The sequence below is a fragment of the Crocuta crocuta genome, unplaced genomic scaffold (assembly GCF_008692635.1).
Source record: "Crocuta crocuta isolate KB4526 unplaced genomic scaffold, BGI_CrCroc_1.0 scaffold26, whole genome shotgun sequence".
NCBI lineage: Eukaryota > Metazoa > Chordata > Mammalia > Carnivora > Hyaenidae > Crocuta > Crocuta crocuta.
This window is the reverse complement of record NW_027532249.1, coordinates 14,841,404-14,861,293: the sequence shown is the minus strand read 5'-3', so window position 1 is coordinate 14,861,293 and position 19,890 is coordinate 14,841,404. Positions and strand designations below refer to the sequence as shown.

Genomic DNA, 19,890 nt, shown 5'->3' with positions numbered 1-19,890 from the left:
AGAGGTGTGGGGTGTGTGTGTGTGTGTGTGTGTGTGTGTGTGTGTGTGTGTGTGTGTGTGTGTGTACAGGAGTATGCAGAGTTGTACGTGTGTATGCAGGCAAGTAGGGATGTGGTGGGGTAGGAGTACATACGGATGTGCATACATGGGGTGAGGGCTGTGTGAGGTCGAATGTATATGGAGCTTGGGCTAGTTAGGGTTATATGTGCCAGGGAGGCAAAAACAAGCACACATGTGTGGTGGGTAGGGATATATAGGAATGTGTACACGTGGGGTGGGGGTATGTAAGTATGGATTTATATGGATATAGGGACAGGTAAGGACATGTAGGGGGCAGAAGTATGTAGAGATGTGGAAGGGGAGGGGCATGTAGAAATATGTAGGAGGAGGGGAGTGAGGGGGTGTGCAGGGGGGTAGGAGTATGTAGGGGTACGTGTTGGGGGTACATATGATATATTGGGCCTCCTTCTCAAATTTCTGAAACATGTAAAAAACAAGAAAGAGATAAGTTAATGATTTATTAAGCGAACAGTCTTGTATTTTTCCCTAAAGACCTTTCTCCAGGCTCCGTGAAAGCAACAGCCCCACCCCAGCTCTGAGCCGCGACCCAGCACAGCCGCACCCACAGCCCGAGCCTGCCGCAGCCTGCCTGCAGAGCCCACCCTACCTGTGGGGCGGTGGGGGGAGGGCGAGGAGGAGCCGCAGTGGGCGAGGGGCAGCACCCACCTTTCGCACTGTGTGCCTGTGTACCCAGGTTTGCAGGAGCACCTCACGTTTTCCCCAGTCACGACACAGCCAGTGGCAAAACTGGAAGGCAGACAGAAAAAAGCCTCAGTAAAAACAGAAATCGATAGGCTTCGTGCTCTTATTTTTTGCCACAAAGCACTGACTTGCCTTAAGTGGAAACAGACATCAATGGTCTGGTTACCTCTTATATGAAGAAAAATGTGTCCATTAAGACTTGTGTGGACAGCGATGAATTATTTCAGCTCACACTGGGCAAATCTTGGTACGTAAGGACTGAATGCATTTATTTGGTTTTATTTTTGGCTTGGAGAAATACATTCCTTCACTTGAGACAGAACAAAGTAGCTCAGTTTGGAAGAAATGATTACAACAGCATCTTTCCAGGAATAACAAGGGAGGAATAAAACAAGTCTAGGCAGAAAAAAAGAACAGAGAGCTCGGATTCTTCAAAAAAATTTCCTCCTTGTTTATTCTAGTTCCTTCACATTGGGCACATTAACTCCTAGCAAGAAAAGGGGCCAAGCAGGAGGGACTAAGGCACAAAACAGGCTTGTCCATCTAGGGTATTTCTGTGAGCACAAGCATTGGTGAGTTTTAGATTTTTCAAATCAAGTTGATGTTTCAAATCAAGTTTCAAATCAAGGGATTCTGATTCTCTTTCTTTTTGTTCTAAGCGACTGTGTATTTGAGAAGCTTTTTTTTTTTTCAATTAAGTGAGCAGATCATGAAAAAACTCTGTTACCTTGAGATAGGCCTATAAACATTACACTGAATAAATCTGAGGGAAAATAACTCCATTTATCATTTGCCGAGAAGAGAATTCTTATCTGGGAAGCTTCTCTTGGACTAGTAGATGGACAGAGTTATACTTCTTTTTTTTTTTAAGTTTATTTATTTTGAAAGAGAAGGAGAGTGCAAGTAGGGGAAGGGACAGAGAGAGAGGGAGAGAAAGAGAATCCCAAGCAGGCTCTGTACGGTCAGCGCAGAGCCCGATCTGAGTTAGGGCTCGAACTCACTAATCATGAGGTCATGACCTGAGCCAAAACAAGAGTCAGATGCTTAACCCACTGAGCCTCCAGAGTTACACTTCTAAAGGGACAGTTAGAAATCTGTCAACAGTATGGATATTGCTGGAGAAAGACTTAAATAAAAACCATGTTTCACTGATAAATCTGAGGAACTGCATGTTACTTCAACTGCCTGAAAGCCAGAAGCTGCCCTTCCTGATAACACTGTGCTTGGCCATCAAAGATGAAAAGCTTTCCCCTGAGCACCCGGTGAAATTCTTGTTTCCACTCTCTCTAGCTTCTGTTCCAACAAGTCTAGGCAAGTACTGAGTGTTAAATCCCTTTTCAAATAAAGCTACAGGACTGGGCAAGTTTTAAGGAGTATCAAATATACAGAGAACAAACGAGGCTGCACACTTCAAATATGCATCTTCAGAAAAGCCACATCTGGGCAGTGGCTTCCGGTAATGTGGCCAATTTCTCTGATACTGGCCTGATATCAGCCAGCCTTGTGGTCCGCGCTTGCTTCCGAGCCTGTGCACTGCTGATACTCTTGTCAGTATCTTCCTGATTTTCAAATCAACTCTTGCTTTGTTTACTTGTAATATTTTGCTTGGACCCACAGAAGATGTGTCACGATGAACAGGAATATGACAAGGTACCGAGGCCAAAGAGAACATGAATTCCCATGAAATTTAAGTGGCAGGTTTCCACCTACGTAGCGTGTCTGCTGTACTGGAGTCTGAACGACACCTCGGGTCACATCACTCCGTGGCTCAGAACTGGTCTGTGGCTTCTATCACACTGAGGATAAATCCGAGGGCCTTGCTACAGTCTGCAAGGTCCTATGGGATCTGTACACTGGGTGCCCCACCAACCTCACCTCCTGACCCTCTGTCCCACACTGCTCTCTAACCACCTCCTTACTCCACCGATGCATCGTCACAGGGGCCATCTCTTGTCTTTTCCTTGCCTCAGACCCTCAGTGCTGAGATACCGCCATGCTTACTCCAACTCATCATTCCCTGGTCCTTGGCCAATGGCCTCAGAAAACCCGTCTACTCCTCTGTAAAGAGTCTACTCACTAGCTATCAATCATGTGGCCCTGTTATCAGCCGCAGAGCCCATCTTTATCTGAAATTACACTTATTTATTTGTGCATGCACTTCTTGAGTGTGAAAACTCCCCCTGCCTGCATTCTTCAGGTGAAGCTTTGTGAGATCGGAGTCTCTGTACTGTAGTTTCCCCAGCACCTAGAAAATGCTAACTTCTAGGCCCCATATTGGGCGCTCAGTAAATAATGTTTAGCCATCGAATGAAGACTGAAAGGAAAGAGGAAAAGGAAAAACACACAAGCATATACTTGGGAAAGCTGTTCTTGTTTGTTTTGCTTGTGTTTTGCATCTTTGTGTGTTCTTTTCTAAATATAACTGCTTTGTGAGATAGAATTCACATAGCGTATCACGCACCCATTTCAAGCATACAATTCAATGGCTTCTAGTAGATTCACAGAGTTGTACAAACCATCAGCATGATCAACTATAGAGCATGTTCATCATCCCAAAAAGAAATTCCATGCCCATAGCGGGAGTGACCATATGCCACCCCCCTCCCACTCCCCACCCTCCGTCCCAGGCAACCACCAAGCTACTTCCTGTCTCTACAGATTCTTTTCAAGCTCCCACAGTACCTGTTGGAATGAGGACACGGGCAGACGCTACAGTGTCCGTGGATGGCATTCCCATAGTGACCCTCTCTGCAGCGTTCACAGTGTTCCCCGGCAGTGTTATGCTGGCAGTTCTTGGGACAGATGAACATACAATTAAGAGCAGTCGATTACATTTATTATTATTAAAATTATTATCAACTTAATTACTCAATTATAACTCAAGTCCTCTGACTCTGTACAGGGATATCAATCCACTAATGATATATTTTCCCCATCTTTCCAATTACTGTTGGTACTAAAAAATAAACCACATAAGTGCCCTTCCATCAGCTATTTGGTGCTTAGCATCGGGAGGGTGAAATGGAGGAAGACCAGCTGGATTCAAACTCACTCCAAAGCTTCATAGCTGTGCAGCCTTGGGCAATATTTGTCACCTCTCTGAGCCTCAGTGTTTTTTACAAACCCGTTTTATTCATGTATGATTTACACACAATTCTGATTTTCTTAAAATGTATAGTTAGAATAATACCCACTTTTGAAGGTTGCTGGGTGGATTTTAAAAGGTACACTACAGCCTCAGCAAAATATTAGCCCCATCCGTCTTCCCCTGAGAATAGTTTCTATGAAATGAACTTGTTTTACTTCATAATTCACTTAATCATGATATACTAAAGGGGAATATAGTTGCAATAAGTTAACACATGGAATTTATTAAAAATGAAAAGCTGTATCGTATCTGAAGAAATAATTCCAGCATCTCAGTTTAATTACAATGTCTCAAAGAAGCAAGATGTTAAGTTTGTCTACGTTGTATGTTTATGTAAATCCAATTATTTTCATGCCAAAGTCAATGCCTATTGAAAGTTGTTCCTCGGTAAGGCATTGAGATGAGACGACTATCCAACTAAGCAGTCCACTGAGGTAAATTCTAGCAGATGGTATCAAATTTGCTTATTTTGTGGAATTTTTAGCCCAGTGTAATGTTTCTTGTTTTACCCTAGTATATCCTAGTAATACATATGTAAATGCACAAAACTATCCAGGAAACTACCCCCCCTTCTGTGGGCATTTGATAATTCAGAGATACTCTAGATGACTTGGAATGAGTCTAATATTTTAAAAATATGCTTTTACGCAGAGGTGGGGCTTGGTAGGAAATTTCAATGGATGTGAGTTGTCAATATCTGAAACCGGGCTGTAAAAACAACACACACTATATCCTAAGTGGGTGTGGCCCCGCTCTGAATGTGAGACTGTCCCTTCTATGATAATGTCATCGGTTTCTTTGGCTTAAACACATCCATCCCTCAGAAGCTTTTCAATAATGAACAATTACACAATCCACTAAGACGTTAAAGCATCTTTTCATATTTTTTTCAGATATGAAATCGTGTTATACACACAAGGGATGTTGCTTACACATTAACATGGGATCATCACCAGAAAGCTCAGCCCTGCCCTGAATCCTTCCCTCTTTCCCCAAATGTCACTGCTGTATCTATTTTTGCTGTAGACCAGGACACTAGGGACAAATCCACACTGCAGTGTATCGGATCCACAGAGGGGTCTCTCTTGACCTTTACCTTGCTCCACTGTCCTGACTCTCTAACAAAACAGTTGTTCTTTTGCACTGATTATTTACCTTTCCACTTTAGTTTCCTTTCTTTTTAAACTCTAAATGACATTCTTAAAGAAGAACACAGCGGAATAGATGTATTTTATTCCTATATCTACCTAGTTCTGAGCTGAAAACACTGGAGAAGCAAGAACATAGAGAAACAAGAATTATGGTGAGGCCATCTGTGTCCTACTGAAAGCACACTGAACTCTGGTCTTGCTCGGGAGCAGGGAGAGGACTGTAGAAAGGAATGAGAACTTGTGTTGCTTGATAAGGTCTCATAAGAATGTCTGAAATACCCCCACTCTTGGTTGAGAATGCCAATCTTGGAAGCTGTCTTTCTCAGTCCTGCAAATTTGAGACATCTGCCTATCAAGTTTCCTTGTGGTTTATCGTGAATAAATTAATGGATGGATGGATGGATGAATCCACATCTTCTCCCACAGCATGTGCTCTCCTAGCTCCTCAGACACTAAACATCCAATGGGCATTTACTACACGTCCCACCAAGCTACCAGGTACAAGGGAAGGGAAGATGGATCGGCACCCTAACCAGGGGGCAGTTAGAACCCTGTGAACACATTCAATATAATGTGGAAAACTTGATGGCTGATGCACCCCAGCACCTCATAAAAGCAAGAAGGGCCTCAGGGAAAGGCTTCTGAAGGCGATGATGCCTCCTACACAGAGGATAAAAGGAGAGGAATTAGCTGGGTAGAACAGCGAGGAGAGGGCACACCAGGCATAGGAAGCGGTGTGCACAGAATGCCAGTCATGCAGGAGCACAGCAGGGCATGTGGGCAAGATGAAGCAATTGGTATTCCAGAGGGTGAAGGGCAAGGTGGGACAAGATGCAGCTGGTAAGGTAGCAGCTAAGATCAAGGGAAATCTGAGGTGGCACAGAGAAGCATGGACGTCTGGCCATGAGCCTCAGGAGTGCCCTGGGCCACCTGTGGGTTTCAGGTAAGTCTGGCAGTGGGGAAATGGGCTCAAGAGCCAGGGAGTAAAGTGAAGGAAAACCAAAAGAGGAAGGGACACGGGAACAGCGTGGTAGAAGAGGGATGACGGAGACTGCAGAAGGCAAGGGGAATGGGGGAGAGGCAGAAATATGGGGAGAAGGAGGCAAGGAGAAGAGAGAGAGACAGAGCCTTGGGGAAGAGAAAGAGGCCATCACTGTGGGTCCTTCTGGCTGACGACACGCATGCAACATATGACTTGCTGCTACTGGTTAAGAACCGGTGTTACTTTCTTTTTCAAACTTCAAAGTTTATTCTTGAAACCATATGGAGATTTGCACAAGTGTGAAGGTCCCAAATATTAGAAATTGACTTGAGAGGCGAAGTCCAATTTGCAGAGGAATCAGCTCATTCAATGGTGTAAAGTACTTGGTTTCCTCGTTACGGGTCTTTGAGAATGAGGGCTGCATCCTTGGCTCCCATGCTATGGGCACACCCGAGCTGAGGGGAGGGGCAGCACCCAGTGCCCGCCATGGAGCAGTTAAGTGAGTGCAGGCACGGACACCCCCCCTCCCCCCAGTACGCATGTGCGCATATTCCCCATGGGGACTGCAAGCCTTGCTCACTACCTCCCACAATAGCAAATGCTCCATAAGTGTTTCCTGAATGAATTCTTTCTAGAGGCCATATGGCCATTAGGGACAAGTGAAGACAGAGCTACAGAGAAAGGAAATGACAAAATCTTGTTTGATTAAAACCGATGAATTATGACTCACTAGTGATCCTTCCGCTGGGTGAATGGACGCAGAGAATGCGTACTTTTGTTCGCTGGCAGTTTTGATGGAGTGGACTCGATATCTAGCTATGGTTCCGTGACAAGACAAATATTTACTTTAAATTAAAGCATCTACCTGTGTTACACACGGCATACAGTATGAAATATAAATTATTATATTAGGAGTATTTACCAGCTGAAAACTACTATTTTCCAATGTCTTCTATTGCTTTTGAACTTACAAGGTTAAAATCCTATAGAATATTCTATCAACAATGTCCTGTCCTGGCCTGTCCCATCTTGCAGAGGAAGCAGTTCCCTGGGACATGCTGAACTTGGCTTAACACAGACTAGGAGCTCAAAGAGTTGAAACACACTCTAGATGCATTGCACAACGCAAAGGAAATCTGTGCCAGAAGAACACATTTCCAAAGAGCACAACGTGAGCACGGGGTGGGAGTGGGGGTGTCTTGTGCCCCTGGGGGCACTGAGGCTCTCTCCTTTCTTTGTAACTGTCCATTCCTCTTCCAAGTAGGGAGGCCCTGGCTGCTAGGGATGAAAGAGAGGAAGGCAGAAGAAAAAATGGGCTGCTTCAGGATACAAAAGAAAAGTTTCCCAAGAATCCAATTTTCTATGGGAAATATTTTTTAAAGGATTTTAAAAGATTATTTTCCAGTGGATCAGCCACAGACAGCAAGGACTCACCTCGCCTCTTTCCTAACATAAATCCACTTTGTCTTGGCAACCGCAGAAGATTAGTGCTTGAGTGACTGAGTATGTGCTGTAAGTCTTTCTAAGCTTCATCTTTTCCCCGATTACTTGCTTGAGCTATCGCTCATCTAGCAGCCATGAGGCTCCCCTCCTGCAGCCTCCTGCCACCCTAACAAAACTGGGGCCCAAAGTAGTGGCTTTGATTTGTTACATTCTACCAGGAATTAAGTCCCAGGATCCACCTGTTAAACACATCCCATGAAGCAAAGATTTAGAAGCTAATGTGTAATTTCGTTGTTCAGATAGGAGTTCTCCAATGGCACATGTTAAAATGGAGGGAAAAGTGAAGTGTAAACTAATTTAGCCTGATAACACTGGAGCCTCCTATGTCTACAAAGCAACCTCAATTTAGGGTTTGGCTGGAGATGTGATATTTGATGTCTCAGGGACCAGTGGGGTGAGGGTGGAGGGTGAGGGGACCGGGAGACACAGATTGTCAGCCAGTAGAGTATCAATTTACTCACAATACATATTCCTGAGCCATCCTGGCATCGATTTGAGTGTCCATTACAATTGCAGGGAACACATCGTCCGGTATATGCGCCTTTGCTATCCCGATAGTATCCGGGGCTACAACCCTGTTTTGCAAACAAAGCATTTAGTCAACATAAAGAAAGAATTATTATCCAAAGCATGTGACAATTCTGACTGTCAAGCATTCACTTTCTTTAAAAAATTTTTTTAAAACATTTATTCAGTTTTGAGAGACAGATTGTGAATGGGAGAGGGGCAGAGAGAGAGGGAGACACAGAATCCTAAGCTTTCAGCACAGAGCCTGATGTGGGGCTCAAACTCACAGACCATGGGATCATGACCTGAGCTGAAGTTGGACACTTAACCAACTGAGCCACCCAGGTGCCCCAAACATTCAACTTCTAAAATCTTTTTCTCCTTTAGTTGGTATGTGGATTTCTACTTTCAAACACTAGCCGGTCCACTGGCTCCCTTTGTCAGGTTCTACCTTCTTTCCACAGCACGGCAGGAGTGTGTGCTTGTGGCAGAGTGGGAGATGTTTTGGGGGACATCAGAGAAAAGGAAGGTGTGGAGGGAGGAATGTGGAAATGGCTTCCTCTTCTTCAACTGTTTTAGGGGGAGTGAAAGGGTGAAGGAGTGAAGGGGTAAAGAGGGTCAGGACATCAGTCTTTGGTGGGGAGAGTCTCTAAGAAAATCCCTTCAAGTCCAAGTGCTCTTTGGGCAGGCATTCCCTCTCTGAGCATGGGTTTGGACTGGCGGGGTAGGCAGTATAGGATGAAGGGTGACGAAGAAGTCTTCATCAGGATCTATGCCATAATGACAGAATGGGGGGAACCAAGTCACTGCCACTCACTGGTCTGTAAGCAACAGGGAACTCAGGGGAGAAGACTGTGCTTGGGTTCTCTACAGAACCCCGCAGGGATGTTCGGCTCCAATGGAACACACAAAGACCCAGCTGGAGGGAATCTCACTGGGTGTGGTCTTCTTGTTCCATATTGCTTTGGCCATTTCCATCTCTAGCACAATGTCTCTTTCCAGTGTAATAAGAGTTTTTATTTTTCACATGAATATATATACATGTGTATTTTTTTAAAGGATTCTAGTTGGGGTGCCTGGGTGCCTCAGTTGGTTAAGTGTCCGACTTTGGCTCAGATCACAATGTTGCAGTTCATGAGTTCGAGCCCCGTACTGGATTCTGTGCTGACAGCTCAGAGCCTGAAGCCTCCTTCAGATCCTGTGTCTCCCTCTCTCTCTACCCCTCCCTTACCCGCATGCTGTCTCTCTCTCTCCAAAATAAATAAACATTTTAAAATAAATAATTAATTAATTTAAAAAAGATTCTAGTTAAGAATGCCCCTAATAGAAAAAGCAGCAATTCTTCTGACACCAGCCATTAAAAATTATTTACAGGGGCACCTGGGTGGCTCAGTTGGTTGAGCGTCCGACTTTGGCTTGGGTCATGATCTCACAGTTCGTGGGTTTGGGCCCTGCGTCGGGCCCTGTGCTGATAGCCAGCTCAGAGCCTGGAGCCTGCTTCGGATTCTGTGTCTTCCTCTCTCTCTGACCCTCCCCTGCTCACACTGTTTCTCTCTCTCTCAGAAATAAATAAAATATTAAAAAATTATTTAGATTTCTGTCTTTAAAGAGAATCATAGACATTTTGTTTATTTTGGCAGAGCGAATCAGTACACTGTGTCAAACCAAATGCTGTCCCCGGTTTCTTTAACCAACGTCCATATATGCCCTATCTAAAGCATCAGGAAAGAATAATATTTCAAGATAAAAGATCATCTTTCATCTAATTCTCTTTAAACAGCACTAGGTTTATAAGACTCCAAAGCTACGATCAAGGGAAACTGTAAAATGAACCACCCATTCTCATCCATCGGCAGCCATACAGGGCTCTACCTGATCAGGTGGGAAAGAAGAAGCCAACCTTATAGAGCTGGAGAAAGAAGCCTTGTGTACTCCTCAGGGCAGAACATCCCAGTTTCTGATAGGAATTTCTTCCAAAATTACCAATTACTACACCCTGGACACAATAATGAGACTATAATTCCCAATATATTTTCCTCTTCAGCTATTAGAAACCATATTTTCCCCTTTTGCTATTAGGCAAAAGGAGCTATTGCAAAAAATGAGATCGCTTTATGTGTTATATGAATAGGCTTGTCTACAGGAGAATCGAAGTATGAAAGGAATGTTCTTTAATTGAAAACACGACTGAGAGATACATTTGAACAAAATTCAGCCACTGGTGGTGTGATCATATCTACAAGCAAATACTCTCTACTACTAAGTGGCAAGCGTCTCTTAATTATCCCCACATATCATGTTACATGCTTATGAAACAATCAGATTTGGTAAAGAACAAATTATCCAAATAAATATATGTGGTTCATTTATGACAACATGCCTGAGTAAAAATGCCTTAATTAAACACATTTGGCAGGAGGACACTTCATTCTAATTAAACCACCACCTTAATTTGCTTTTGATTAGAAATAGGGAAAAAAATCCCCTACAAGTCACATGACTTCTACTCAGGCAGAATGTTTGCCAGTTACTGAAATATAATCATTTTCTCACCTCTACAGAGCACACAAACTCCACACACTCTTACACACAACTCAGTTCAAGTACTCAGACTGTACTGAATATATTTTGTAGTACAAGTGATAAAACAATGTCCCATCAGATTTTCAGGGCTATTTCGGCAGCCATAGGATCAATTTCTCTGTGAGCATACATGTAAAAATCCAGAAATTTTAAAGAGAGACAGAGAGAGAGACGGGGTGGGGGGGGGGTGGGGAAGAAAGCAGACTTTATGAGTATATAATGCCTGGTAAATGGAAGCATCTCTTGTTAGGTAATATAAAAACTCAGTCTCATCACTCTTCTTAAACATGGATGTCATTGATTTTTGTGGTTTACGTTATGGGTAAATTTTCTTCCAAGCAGAATTTGGAGGTCTACAGGCACTGGACTCTTTTGTCTTGGGGCTTGAGTTACTCTCAAAAGGGCACAAAGTTTCATAGTGTACTAACATCCCACAAACATGCAAACTCTGAGCTGTCTGGGCATTTCCAGGTGGGCTGATGTTTATAGGGTTTGTGGTTAACGGCTCAGGGGAGCAATCTGTCAGGCACCATAATAAACCCTGCCAGTCAACGGGACAGGGAGGCTCCGGGCCCCTCCCCCAGCCCACCCATTATTCATTCATCCCCTTAACTGAAAAAATGTCATAAAGCTAGGAATCCTTCCCCAGCCCAAACCAAAATTTAAAAAGGATGTTACCTGGCTGGGTTTAAACTCCACATGACTTGCTTGCAGATGACTTTGACCCGGAGGCTGGAGAAACGCTACCCTTTGCTGCTGCGAATTATATCCCAGACACTGCCCCACCACTGCCCCAAAGACCCACAGCCACCCAGCGCTCCAGGCTGACCAGCTCACTGCGGGGGACATCCTGATCCCCTGGCGTCCTGCTGGCTGCATGCAGACTTCTTCCTCTTCCTCTTATACCTGCCCTTCCTGCTTCAGTGCCCAGGCCCGCCTGACTCAGGTAAGGCAGGCTGTCTGCGGCAGGAGGCCCCACCTGTAAACTTCACCCGTGAGTCAGCCGGTGAGAGAGCGCACATAACAGTCGCACAGGGAAGAATGCCGCTCTGTAATTCCTGCGAGGCGGGGTAGGCATCACCTTCTGCCCACCTTACCCTGCAGACGGCACTAGCTGATTAGAGCACATGGAAATCACAGGCTGAGTCATGTGAAAAGAACACGCCCTGGGCAGGAGGCCGGTAATCCAGAGGTTCCCCTCCTTCCCTGGGGCTATGATTTTATTTAATCGGGCTAGAACAGAGAGAGGAGGAAGGGGGTAGGGAAGAAGAATGTTGACATCGGTGGACTAAATGTTACAAGGCAGAAGTCCCCACGGGGCACCTGAGTGGCCCTGTTGGTTAAGCGTCCGACTTTGGCTCAGGTCATGATCTCCCCAGAAAACCTTGACAGGTAATATATTTGCAAGTTAAAGAAAGAAACTTGTGAGCAGATCACCTGGGGGCTTTCCGAGACCACGGGGCAGGGACAGAAAGGGGAGTATATTGCTAGATGTACATACAGGGGGTGGAGGGAATACACTGAGTGATAATGTTTGCTATTTCCTAATAATTGCACTTAAACATTGTGCTTTCTTTTCCTCCCATCAGGAAGAGAACCTATTTACAACTTGAGATACGACATGGTTTCATTTTATGGCACATTTTAATCATCTGAGGACAAGTCACGCTGGCTTGGCCTGGCAGGAAGATCTGCTGTGAACTTGGATGATGGGCTGCCACTTCCCCTGGAAGAATCAGGACACTGTCTGGAGGGGCCCTCGACTAGGGAATAGCACAAGAACCCGAGGTCACCCACTGGGAAGGGAGTGGCTCAAATACCAGGATGCCCACTGGTGGACTCCTTCCTACTTCCCAGAAAGTCCTGATTTCTATCCCAGGATTGACTGAGTGCCTGTGGCTTTCTGGTGGAATTTGAAATGTCTGTGATTTCTTTTTCCTATTTCATACCTGAAGGTGGTCCAGGTAAGACAGAAGCTATAGCCCAGGAAACACCCGTCCAATGGACAGAGTGCTTCAGACCATCCAGCAGGGTGGGGGGAAACAGATAGGAGAGGCAGCCACAAGAGTCCTAGGGGGAATTTTTTCCTACCTGACATGAGTCACCAGTGTAGCCAGGGGGGCAGGCACACATCTCCACATCGTGTGCTCTACGCCCGCTTCCTGTGGCGGAGGCCTCCTCCAGTCCCACCCCGCTCAAGGAGAGCCGCTGCGTCTCGGTGAAGTAGAGGCCTCGGAGGCGCACACCTTCTAGTCTAGACAGTACCATCATCAGCTCTTCCCGGGACACGGGGGCACCGCTGCTGGCGTGTCTGAAGTTTCCCTACACGTGAGAACAGAAAAGCAAGGTTTCCCTTTGGCAAGCTCACTTCCAGGGCTTTCAGAGAGGCGGCGTCCAGCACAAGTCAAAGGAAAGGCATTTACAATGCAGATTGGAAAATGCAGGAGAGGAGAGGAGAGGGGAGAGGAGGGGAGAGGAGAGGAGAGGAGAGGAGAGGAGAGGAAAGGAGAGGAGAGGGAAGATAAAAGTTAGTATAAGATAGTGGATTTATATTCAGAAGTCAGGTGTCCTGGGTTATTCCCAAGAAGAGAGAATACCACATGAAAGGGGAAAAAATGAAGGCAGGAAATAAGGAACAATGAAATGAAAGATTTCCCAGTGTCATATTTGTTTTAAAATGTACTTTTGGGGTGTGGCTCAACTGGTTGAACGTCTCTCTTTTTTAAACTTTTCTTTTTTTAAAGCTTATTTATTTATTTTGAGAGAGAGAGAGCAAGGGAGGGACAGAGAGTGAGAGAGAGACAGAATCCCAAGCAGGCTCCTTACTGTCAGCGTGGAGACAGGCAGGACTCGATTTCAGGAACCGTGAGATCATGACTTGAGCCAAAATCAAGAGTCAGACACTTAGCAGACTGAGCCACCCAGGTGCTGCAGTGTCTGACTCTTGATGGCTCAGGTTGTGATCCCAGGATTTTGGGATTGAGCCCCCACCTTGGGCTCCATGTTGTACATGGAGCCTGCTTAAGATTCTGTCTCTCTCGGGGCGCCTGGGTGGCTTAGTCGGTTAAGCGTCCGACTTTTGCTTAGGTCATGATCTCGCGGTTCGTGGGTTCGAGCCCCGCGTCGGGCTCCGTGCTGACTGCCAGCTCAGAGCCTGGAGCCTCTTTCGGAGTCTGTGACTCCCTCTCTCTCTGACCCTCCCCTGCTCACGCTGTCTGTCTGTCTCTCTCTCTCCTAGAAATAAATAAAAAATATTAAAAAAAAAAAAAATTCTGTCTCTCTCTTTCCCTCTCTTTCTCCCTCTGCTTCTCTCTTCCTCTGTTCCTCTCACCAACTATCTCTCTCTCTCAAATAAATAAATAAATAAATATTTTAGAAATGCATTTTTGTGTGTGCAAGCCCAAAATGAATGAGAATGATATAGGAGAGAGGGTTATGGAAACCCACTGAGTCATGCAGTTAGATCTCTTTTAGATCTTTTTAGAACATTCATTAAATGTACATAATTGGGACAGAATGTACAATCTTTTCTTGCACACACACATTTATATTATTTTATTTTACTTTTATGATGGTAAAAGACATGTTACATAACATTTACCATCTCAACCATTTTTTAGTGTACAGTATAATAGCGTTAATTATATTCCCATTGTTGTGCAACAGACTCCAGAACTTTATCATCTTGCAAAATGGAAACCCTGTACCTATTAGGCAATAGCTTCCATTTTCTCCTTCCCCCCAATTCCTGAAAACCACCATTCTACTTTCTAATGTTATGAATTTGACTACTTTAAATACCTCATATAAGTGGAATCCCACAGTATTTGTCTTTTTGTGACTGGCTTATCCCACTTAGCATAGTATCTTCACATTACATCCTAGCAATCTAGGACCTTCACATCTATTCTAGTTCTATCTAGCTAGAACTATCACATTCTAGCACAGAAGGATTCCCTTTTTAGGGCTACATAATAGTCCATCATATGTATACACGATATTTTCTCTATCCGTTCGTCTGTCCACAGACATTTCAGTTGCTTCCACCTTTTACCTATTGTGAATAGTGCTGAAATGAACATGGGTGTGTGAATAGCTCCTCAAAACCCAGTTTTCAATTCTTTGGGATATATCCTCAGAAGTGGGATTGCTGGATCACATGGTCATTTCATCTTTAAATTTTTAAAAAATCTCAATACTGTTTTCCACAGTGACTGCACTGTTTTATAGTCCCACCAGCAGTGCATACGTGTTCCAATTTCTGTACACCCTCGCCAACACTTGGTATTCTGTTTTTTTTTAAATAGTAGCCATCCTAATGACTATGAGGTGGTATCTCATTGGTTTTGATTTGCATTTCTTTACAGATTAGTTACGTTGAGTATCTTTTCATGTAAAAGCCTGCACTTTAAAGAGAACATTTTTTTAATGTTTCTTTATTTTTCAGAGAGAGAAAGACAGAGTGCGAGCAGTGGAGGGGCAGAGAGAGAGGGAGACACAGAACTGGAAATGGGCTCCAGGTTCCAGGCTGTCAGCACAGAGCCCCACGTGGGGCTTGGACTCATGAATTGTGAGATCATGACCTGAGCCAAAGTCGGAAGCTTAACCGACTGAGCCACCCAGTTGCCCCTAAAAGACTGCACTTTTAACCTTTATATTCTGTTGCCTCCTTAAAATTTGGTTTCCATATGCCTTAAATGGGCATAATCATACCTAATCTCTCAGGACTATGATAAGAATTAAAGCAAATTAAATAATATAATGTATATAAAGTGTTTAGCCCAGTGCCTAACATGTAGTAGACATTCAGTAAAGGGTATTTATTATTATTTACACATAAATACGATACTAATGTAATTTTAGTTTATTTCTTTATTAAAAAATTTTTTTATGTTGATTTATTTCTGGGAGAGAGAGAGAAAGAGATTGTAAGTCGGGGAGGAGAAGAGAAAGAGGGAGACACGGAATCTGAAGTAGGCCCCAGGCTCTGAGCTGTCAGCACAGGGTCTGATGCAGGGCTTCAACTCAAACTGGGAGATCATGACTTGAGTCAAAGTCAGCCACTTGCCCAACCGAGCCACCCAGGCGCTCCTCTAATTTTAGTTTATATTTTTAACAGCTTGAGGTATGATTTGCATATAGTTATATTCCCTTATTTTAAGCATACAATTTTTAGTAAGTTTACATAAGCATGCAACCATCACCACAATGTAGTTTTACATTTTCATCCCCCTCCCCAAAAAAGAACCCTTGTGCCCATTTGTAGTTACTGCCTATTCCCATCCCAAGCCCCAGGCAACTGCTAATCTATATTCTATCTCTATAGACTTATCCAGGTTGGAACATTTATATATATACAAATTTTAGGGGTGCCTGGGTGGCAGTTAGGCATCTGACCCTTGGTTTCAGCTTGGGTCATGATCTCATGACTCATGAGTTCTGCGCTGCTGGTGCAGAAACTGCTTGGGATTCTCTCTACCCCCCTCTCTCTGCCTCTCCCCCACTCGTGCTTGCTCTCTCCCTCTCTCTCTCAAAATAAATTAAAAAAAAGACATTTAAAAATAAATAAATGCAAACTTTATTTCAACAGTACACAAATACGTTTCTTCTATTCATTTCTTCCCCTGCTCTGTTGTGCTCTTATTGTCATATACATTACGTCTTTATACATTGTATGCCGATCAACACAGATTTATAATTACTGCTTTAAATAGTTGTCTTTTAAATTAGATAGAAGAGCTATAAAGATATATTTTTACTGCCTTTCATATTTACCTATGTAGTTACTTTTACTATCGTTCTTCATTTCAAACAGGGAGGGAAGTTATTGTCTATAGTATCCTTTCATTTCTGTCTAAAGATTCCCATTAGTATTTTTTATAAGGAGGGCTGGTTAGCGCTGAATTCTCTCAGCTTTGTTTATAATGGAATGTCTTCATTTCTCCTCTGTTTTTGAAGGACAGCTTGCTGGATATGTATTCTTTGTTGCCAGTCTGTTTCCTTTAGCACTTTGACCGCTGTCCCACTGCCTTCTGACTTCTACGGTTTGTGGTAAATAGTTAGGTGTTAACCTTATTGAGGACCCTTGTATGTCATGGGCTTCTTTCCCATTGCTGTTAAGATTCTTTGTCAGGTCGCCTGGGTGGCTCAGTAGGTTAAGTGTCCAACTTTGGCTCAGGTCATGATCTTACGGTTTGTGAGTTTGAGCCCTGCATCAGGTTCTATGCAGGCAGCTCAGAGCCTGGAGCCTGTTTCAGATTCTGTGTCTCCCTCTCTCTCTGCCCCTCCCCCGCTCATGCTGTCTCTCTCTGTTTCAAAAATAAATAAAAACTATAAAAAATTTATTTAAAAAAAGATTCTTTGTCTTTGCCTTTCAGAATCTTTACTATGATGTTTCTGTGTGTGGACCTCTTGCATTTATCCTACATAGAGTTTGATGAGCTAGGATGTTTATGTAGATTAAGGGTGTTTATCAAATCTGAGAAGTCTTGCAGCCATTATTTCTTTAAATACTGTTTCTTTCCCTTTCTCTCTCTTCTCCTTCTGGTACTTCAATTATTCACATGTTGGTATATTTGATCGTGTCTCCTTTGTCTTTGAGAGTCTGTTTGTTTTTCCTCATTCTTTTTACTTTCTGCTTCTCAGACTGGATAATCTCAACTGACCTTCAAATTTGCTGATCCTTCCTTCTGTGTACTCAACTCTGTTGTTGAGCCCTTGTCTTGGTCAGCTCTGGCTGCCATAACAGAATACCATAGACCAAATGACTTAAACAACAGAAATCTATTTTCTCACAGTTCTAGAGGCTAGAAGTCCCAGATCAAGATCGCCAGCCAGTTTGATCCCTGGTGAGGGCTCTCTTACTAGCTTACACATGGTTGCCTTCTCACTATGTTCTTACATGGTAGACAGAGAGAGTGAGTTTTCTGGTATCTCCTTTTATAAGGGCATTGATTCTATCAGATCACAGCTCTACCCTTATGATCTTATTTAACCTTAATTACTTCTTTGCTCCAAATACACTCAAACTAGAGGTCAGGGCTTCAACACATAAATTTGGACAGAACGCAATCCAGTCCACAGCAGCCCTTCTAGTGAATTCTTCATTTCCAGATATTGTAATTTTCAACTCTAGAATTTCTATTTGGTTCTTTTTTTTTTTTTTTACAATTCCTATTTCTTTATTAGTATATTGTATTTGGTGAGATATTTTCTCATGTTTTACTTTAGTTCTTTAGACACGGTGTTCTTTATCTCTTTGACATATGCTGATTTAAAGTCTTTCTGTAGTAAGTCCAATGTCTGGGCTTCCTCAGGGACAGTTTCTATTTATGTATTCCCTTTCCCCCATGCTTTCCTGTTTCTTTTTCATGCCTCTTTTTTTTTTTTTTTTTTTTTTTTTTTTTTGCTGAACACTGGACATTTAACATAATGTAATGTGGCAACCCAGAAAATCAGATTTCTCCCTCTCCCCAGAATTTGTTGCTGTTGCTGCTTACTATTGCTGTTTGTATCTTTGTTTAATGGGTTTTCTGCACTAATTCTGTAAGGTCTGTATTCTTTGTCGTGTAAGGCCGGTAAAGTCAATGCTTTGTTAGCTTAGTGGTCAGCTAGTGACTGGACAGAGTTCTTTAAATGCGTAAAATCAAAAGGTCTCCTAGTCTCTGCCAAAGGGTTTGTGTGTATGTTGAGGGACTCCTCAACACTCATCCAGGCCGCTGACTGCTCTGCTTTAGCCTTCACTTCCGGTTTACTCCAAGCCTCATGGTCAGCTAGAGGTGAGGGCTTAAGGCATGCTTGCAGCCCTGAGTATGTGTGGTCTTCCACCTCCCCAAGACTGTGTTGGAGCTTTTCAAAGCCCCTATGCACATCTCATTCCCAGCTTTTTAAGTTTTGTGATTAGCCTATTATTAGCCCCAACTGTTATCCATCACCTCAGGCAGCCATGAAGTTAAGCAACTGCCTCTAATGTTTTCAGATATCCTAAGGGAAAGGCTTTTCATTTTGGAGACAGTTCCAAGTCAGGTCAAACAAAGACAGCCTTAGACGTAGAATCTTCCAGAAAACCTCCAGACAGGTCAAATCATGATAGTTCTCTGGAAGTGAAGCTTTGCATAAGCTCCAATGCCACTGTCTCGCCTGATGGCTGCTGGGATACTGGCTCTCATCTTGCCAGTGTGGGCTACTGTTTTTCAAAGCAACTGTGGAGGTGGGGGATGGGAACAGAGCAAGCTGACTGCCACAAAGCCTGATGTTCTTACCAAAATTCAGCCATTTTTCTTGAATAAACACTTTTCAGATTGCAGTAAGCCTTTGATCAATGTCCAGGGTCTAACATATTTGATTCTAACCCTTTTTGCCAGTTTTCCCATGGCTTTTACAGAGGAGAGAATTTCTGGAGGTTCTCCCTCCGCCAATTTTGCTGGCATGGCCACCCTCATATAGATAGGATCACACAATATGTGGTCTGCGTCTGTCTTCGTTCACTCAGTATATTACTTTTGGGGTTCATCCCGGGTTGTCATAGGTATCAACGCTTTGTTTCATTTATTGCCAAATAGTATTCCATTGAATGGATGGACCTGTACAGAAATGGTAAAATATGTCTATAGGTTTGAAGTACTTGAAAAGTAGCACCTTGAGGTATCAGATATATTTTTTTTAATGTTTGCCTATGAGAGAGAAAGAGAGAGCACACGTATGCAAGCAAGGGAGGGACAGAGAAAAAGGGAGATGAGGATCTGAGGTGGGCTTCTGTGCTGAGAGCAGAGAGCCCGACGCAGGGCTTGAACCAACAGACAGTGAGAACATGACCTGAGCTGAAGTCGGACACTTAACTGACTGAGCAACCCAGGCACCCATGGACATACTTAATAATACAAATGGAACACTATTTTAAAGAAGTTGTCATAACCAAGTAAATGTAATATGTTTTATGATTTGATAAGCTTTCCTTTATTTATTTATATAAATCTTATTTCTTTTGGTGTTAGACTTTTTTTTGTGGCTTTTCTATCCATTCATCCCAAGCATTTGTTGGCCACTGAGGAAGGCATGAGATCATAGCATTTACCAGCTCACAGGGTTTATAAGACAAGGATTATTACCTGTAAAACATGCTAAGTGCCATACAGATAGGATAAACAAAGCCCTCTGAGGATAAATGCTATATATTTTACACAATTTATATTTTAAATTTATATATATGAAATATGTCTAGAAATATAATTTTTTCAATTTATAAAATAAGTCAC

General features: G+C 43.3%; 1 protein-coding gene across 2 annotated transcripts in view; it reads right to left on the bottom strand.

Annotated features, from left to right (window-relative positions):
• Window positions 1-19,890, bottom strand: part of LAMA3 (laminin subunit alpha 3) — a 263,483-nt gene that overhangs the window by 66,276 nt on the left and 177,317 nt on the right. Inside the window, exons 38-41 of one of the 2 annotated variants that reach the window (XM_077778240.1) lie at window positions 12,728-12,958; window positions 8,008-8,121; window positions 3,445-3,554; window positions 727-807 (exon numbers count right to left, since the gene is read on the bottom strand). In XM_077778240.1, coding sequence (XP_077634366.1) covers window positions 727-807; window positions 3,445-3,554; window positions 8,008-8,121; window positions 12,728-12,958 — 536 coding nt within the window. Of the gene's footprint in view, window positions 1-726; window positions 808-3,444; window positions 3,555-8,007; window positions 8,122-11,314; window positions 11,662-12,727; window positions 12,959-19,890 lie in introns of those variants that run through there. The other variant, XM_077778241.1, reaches the window with a different exon arrangement.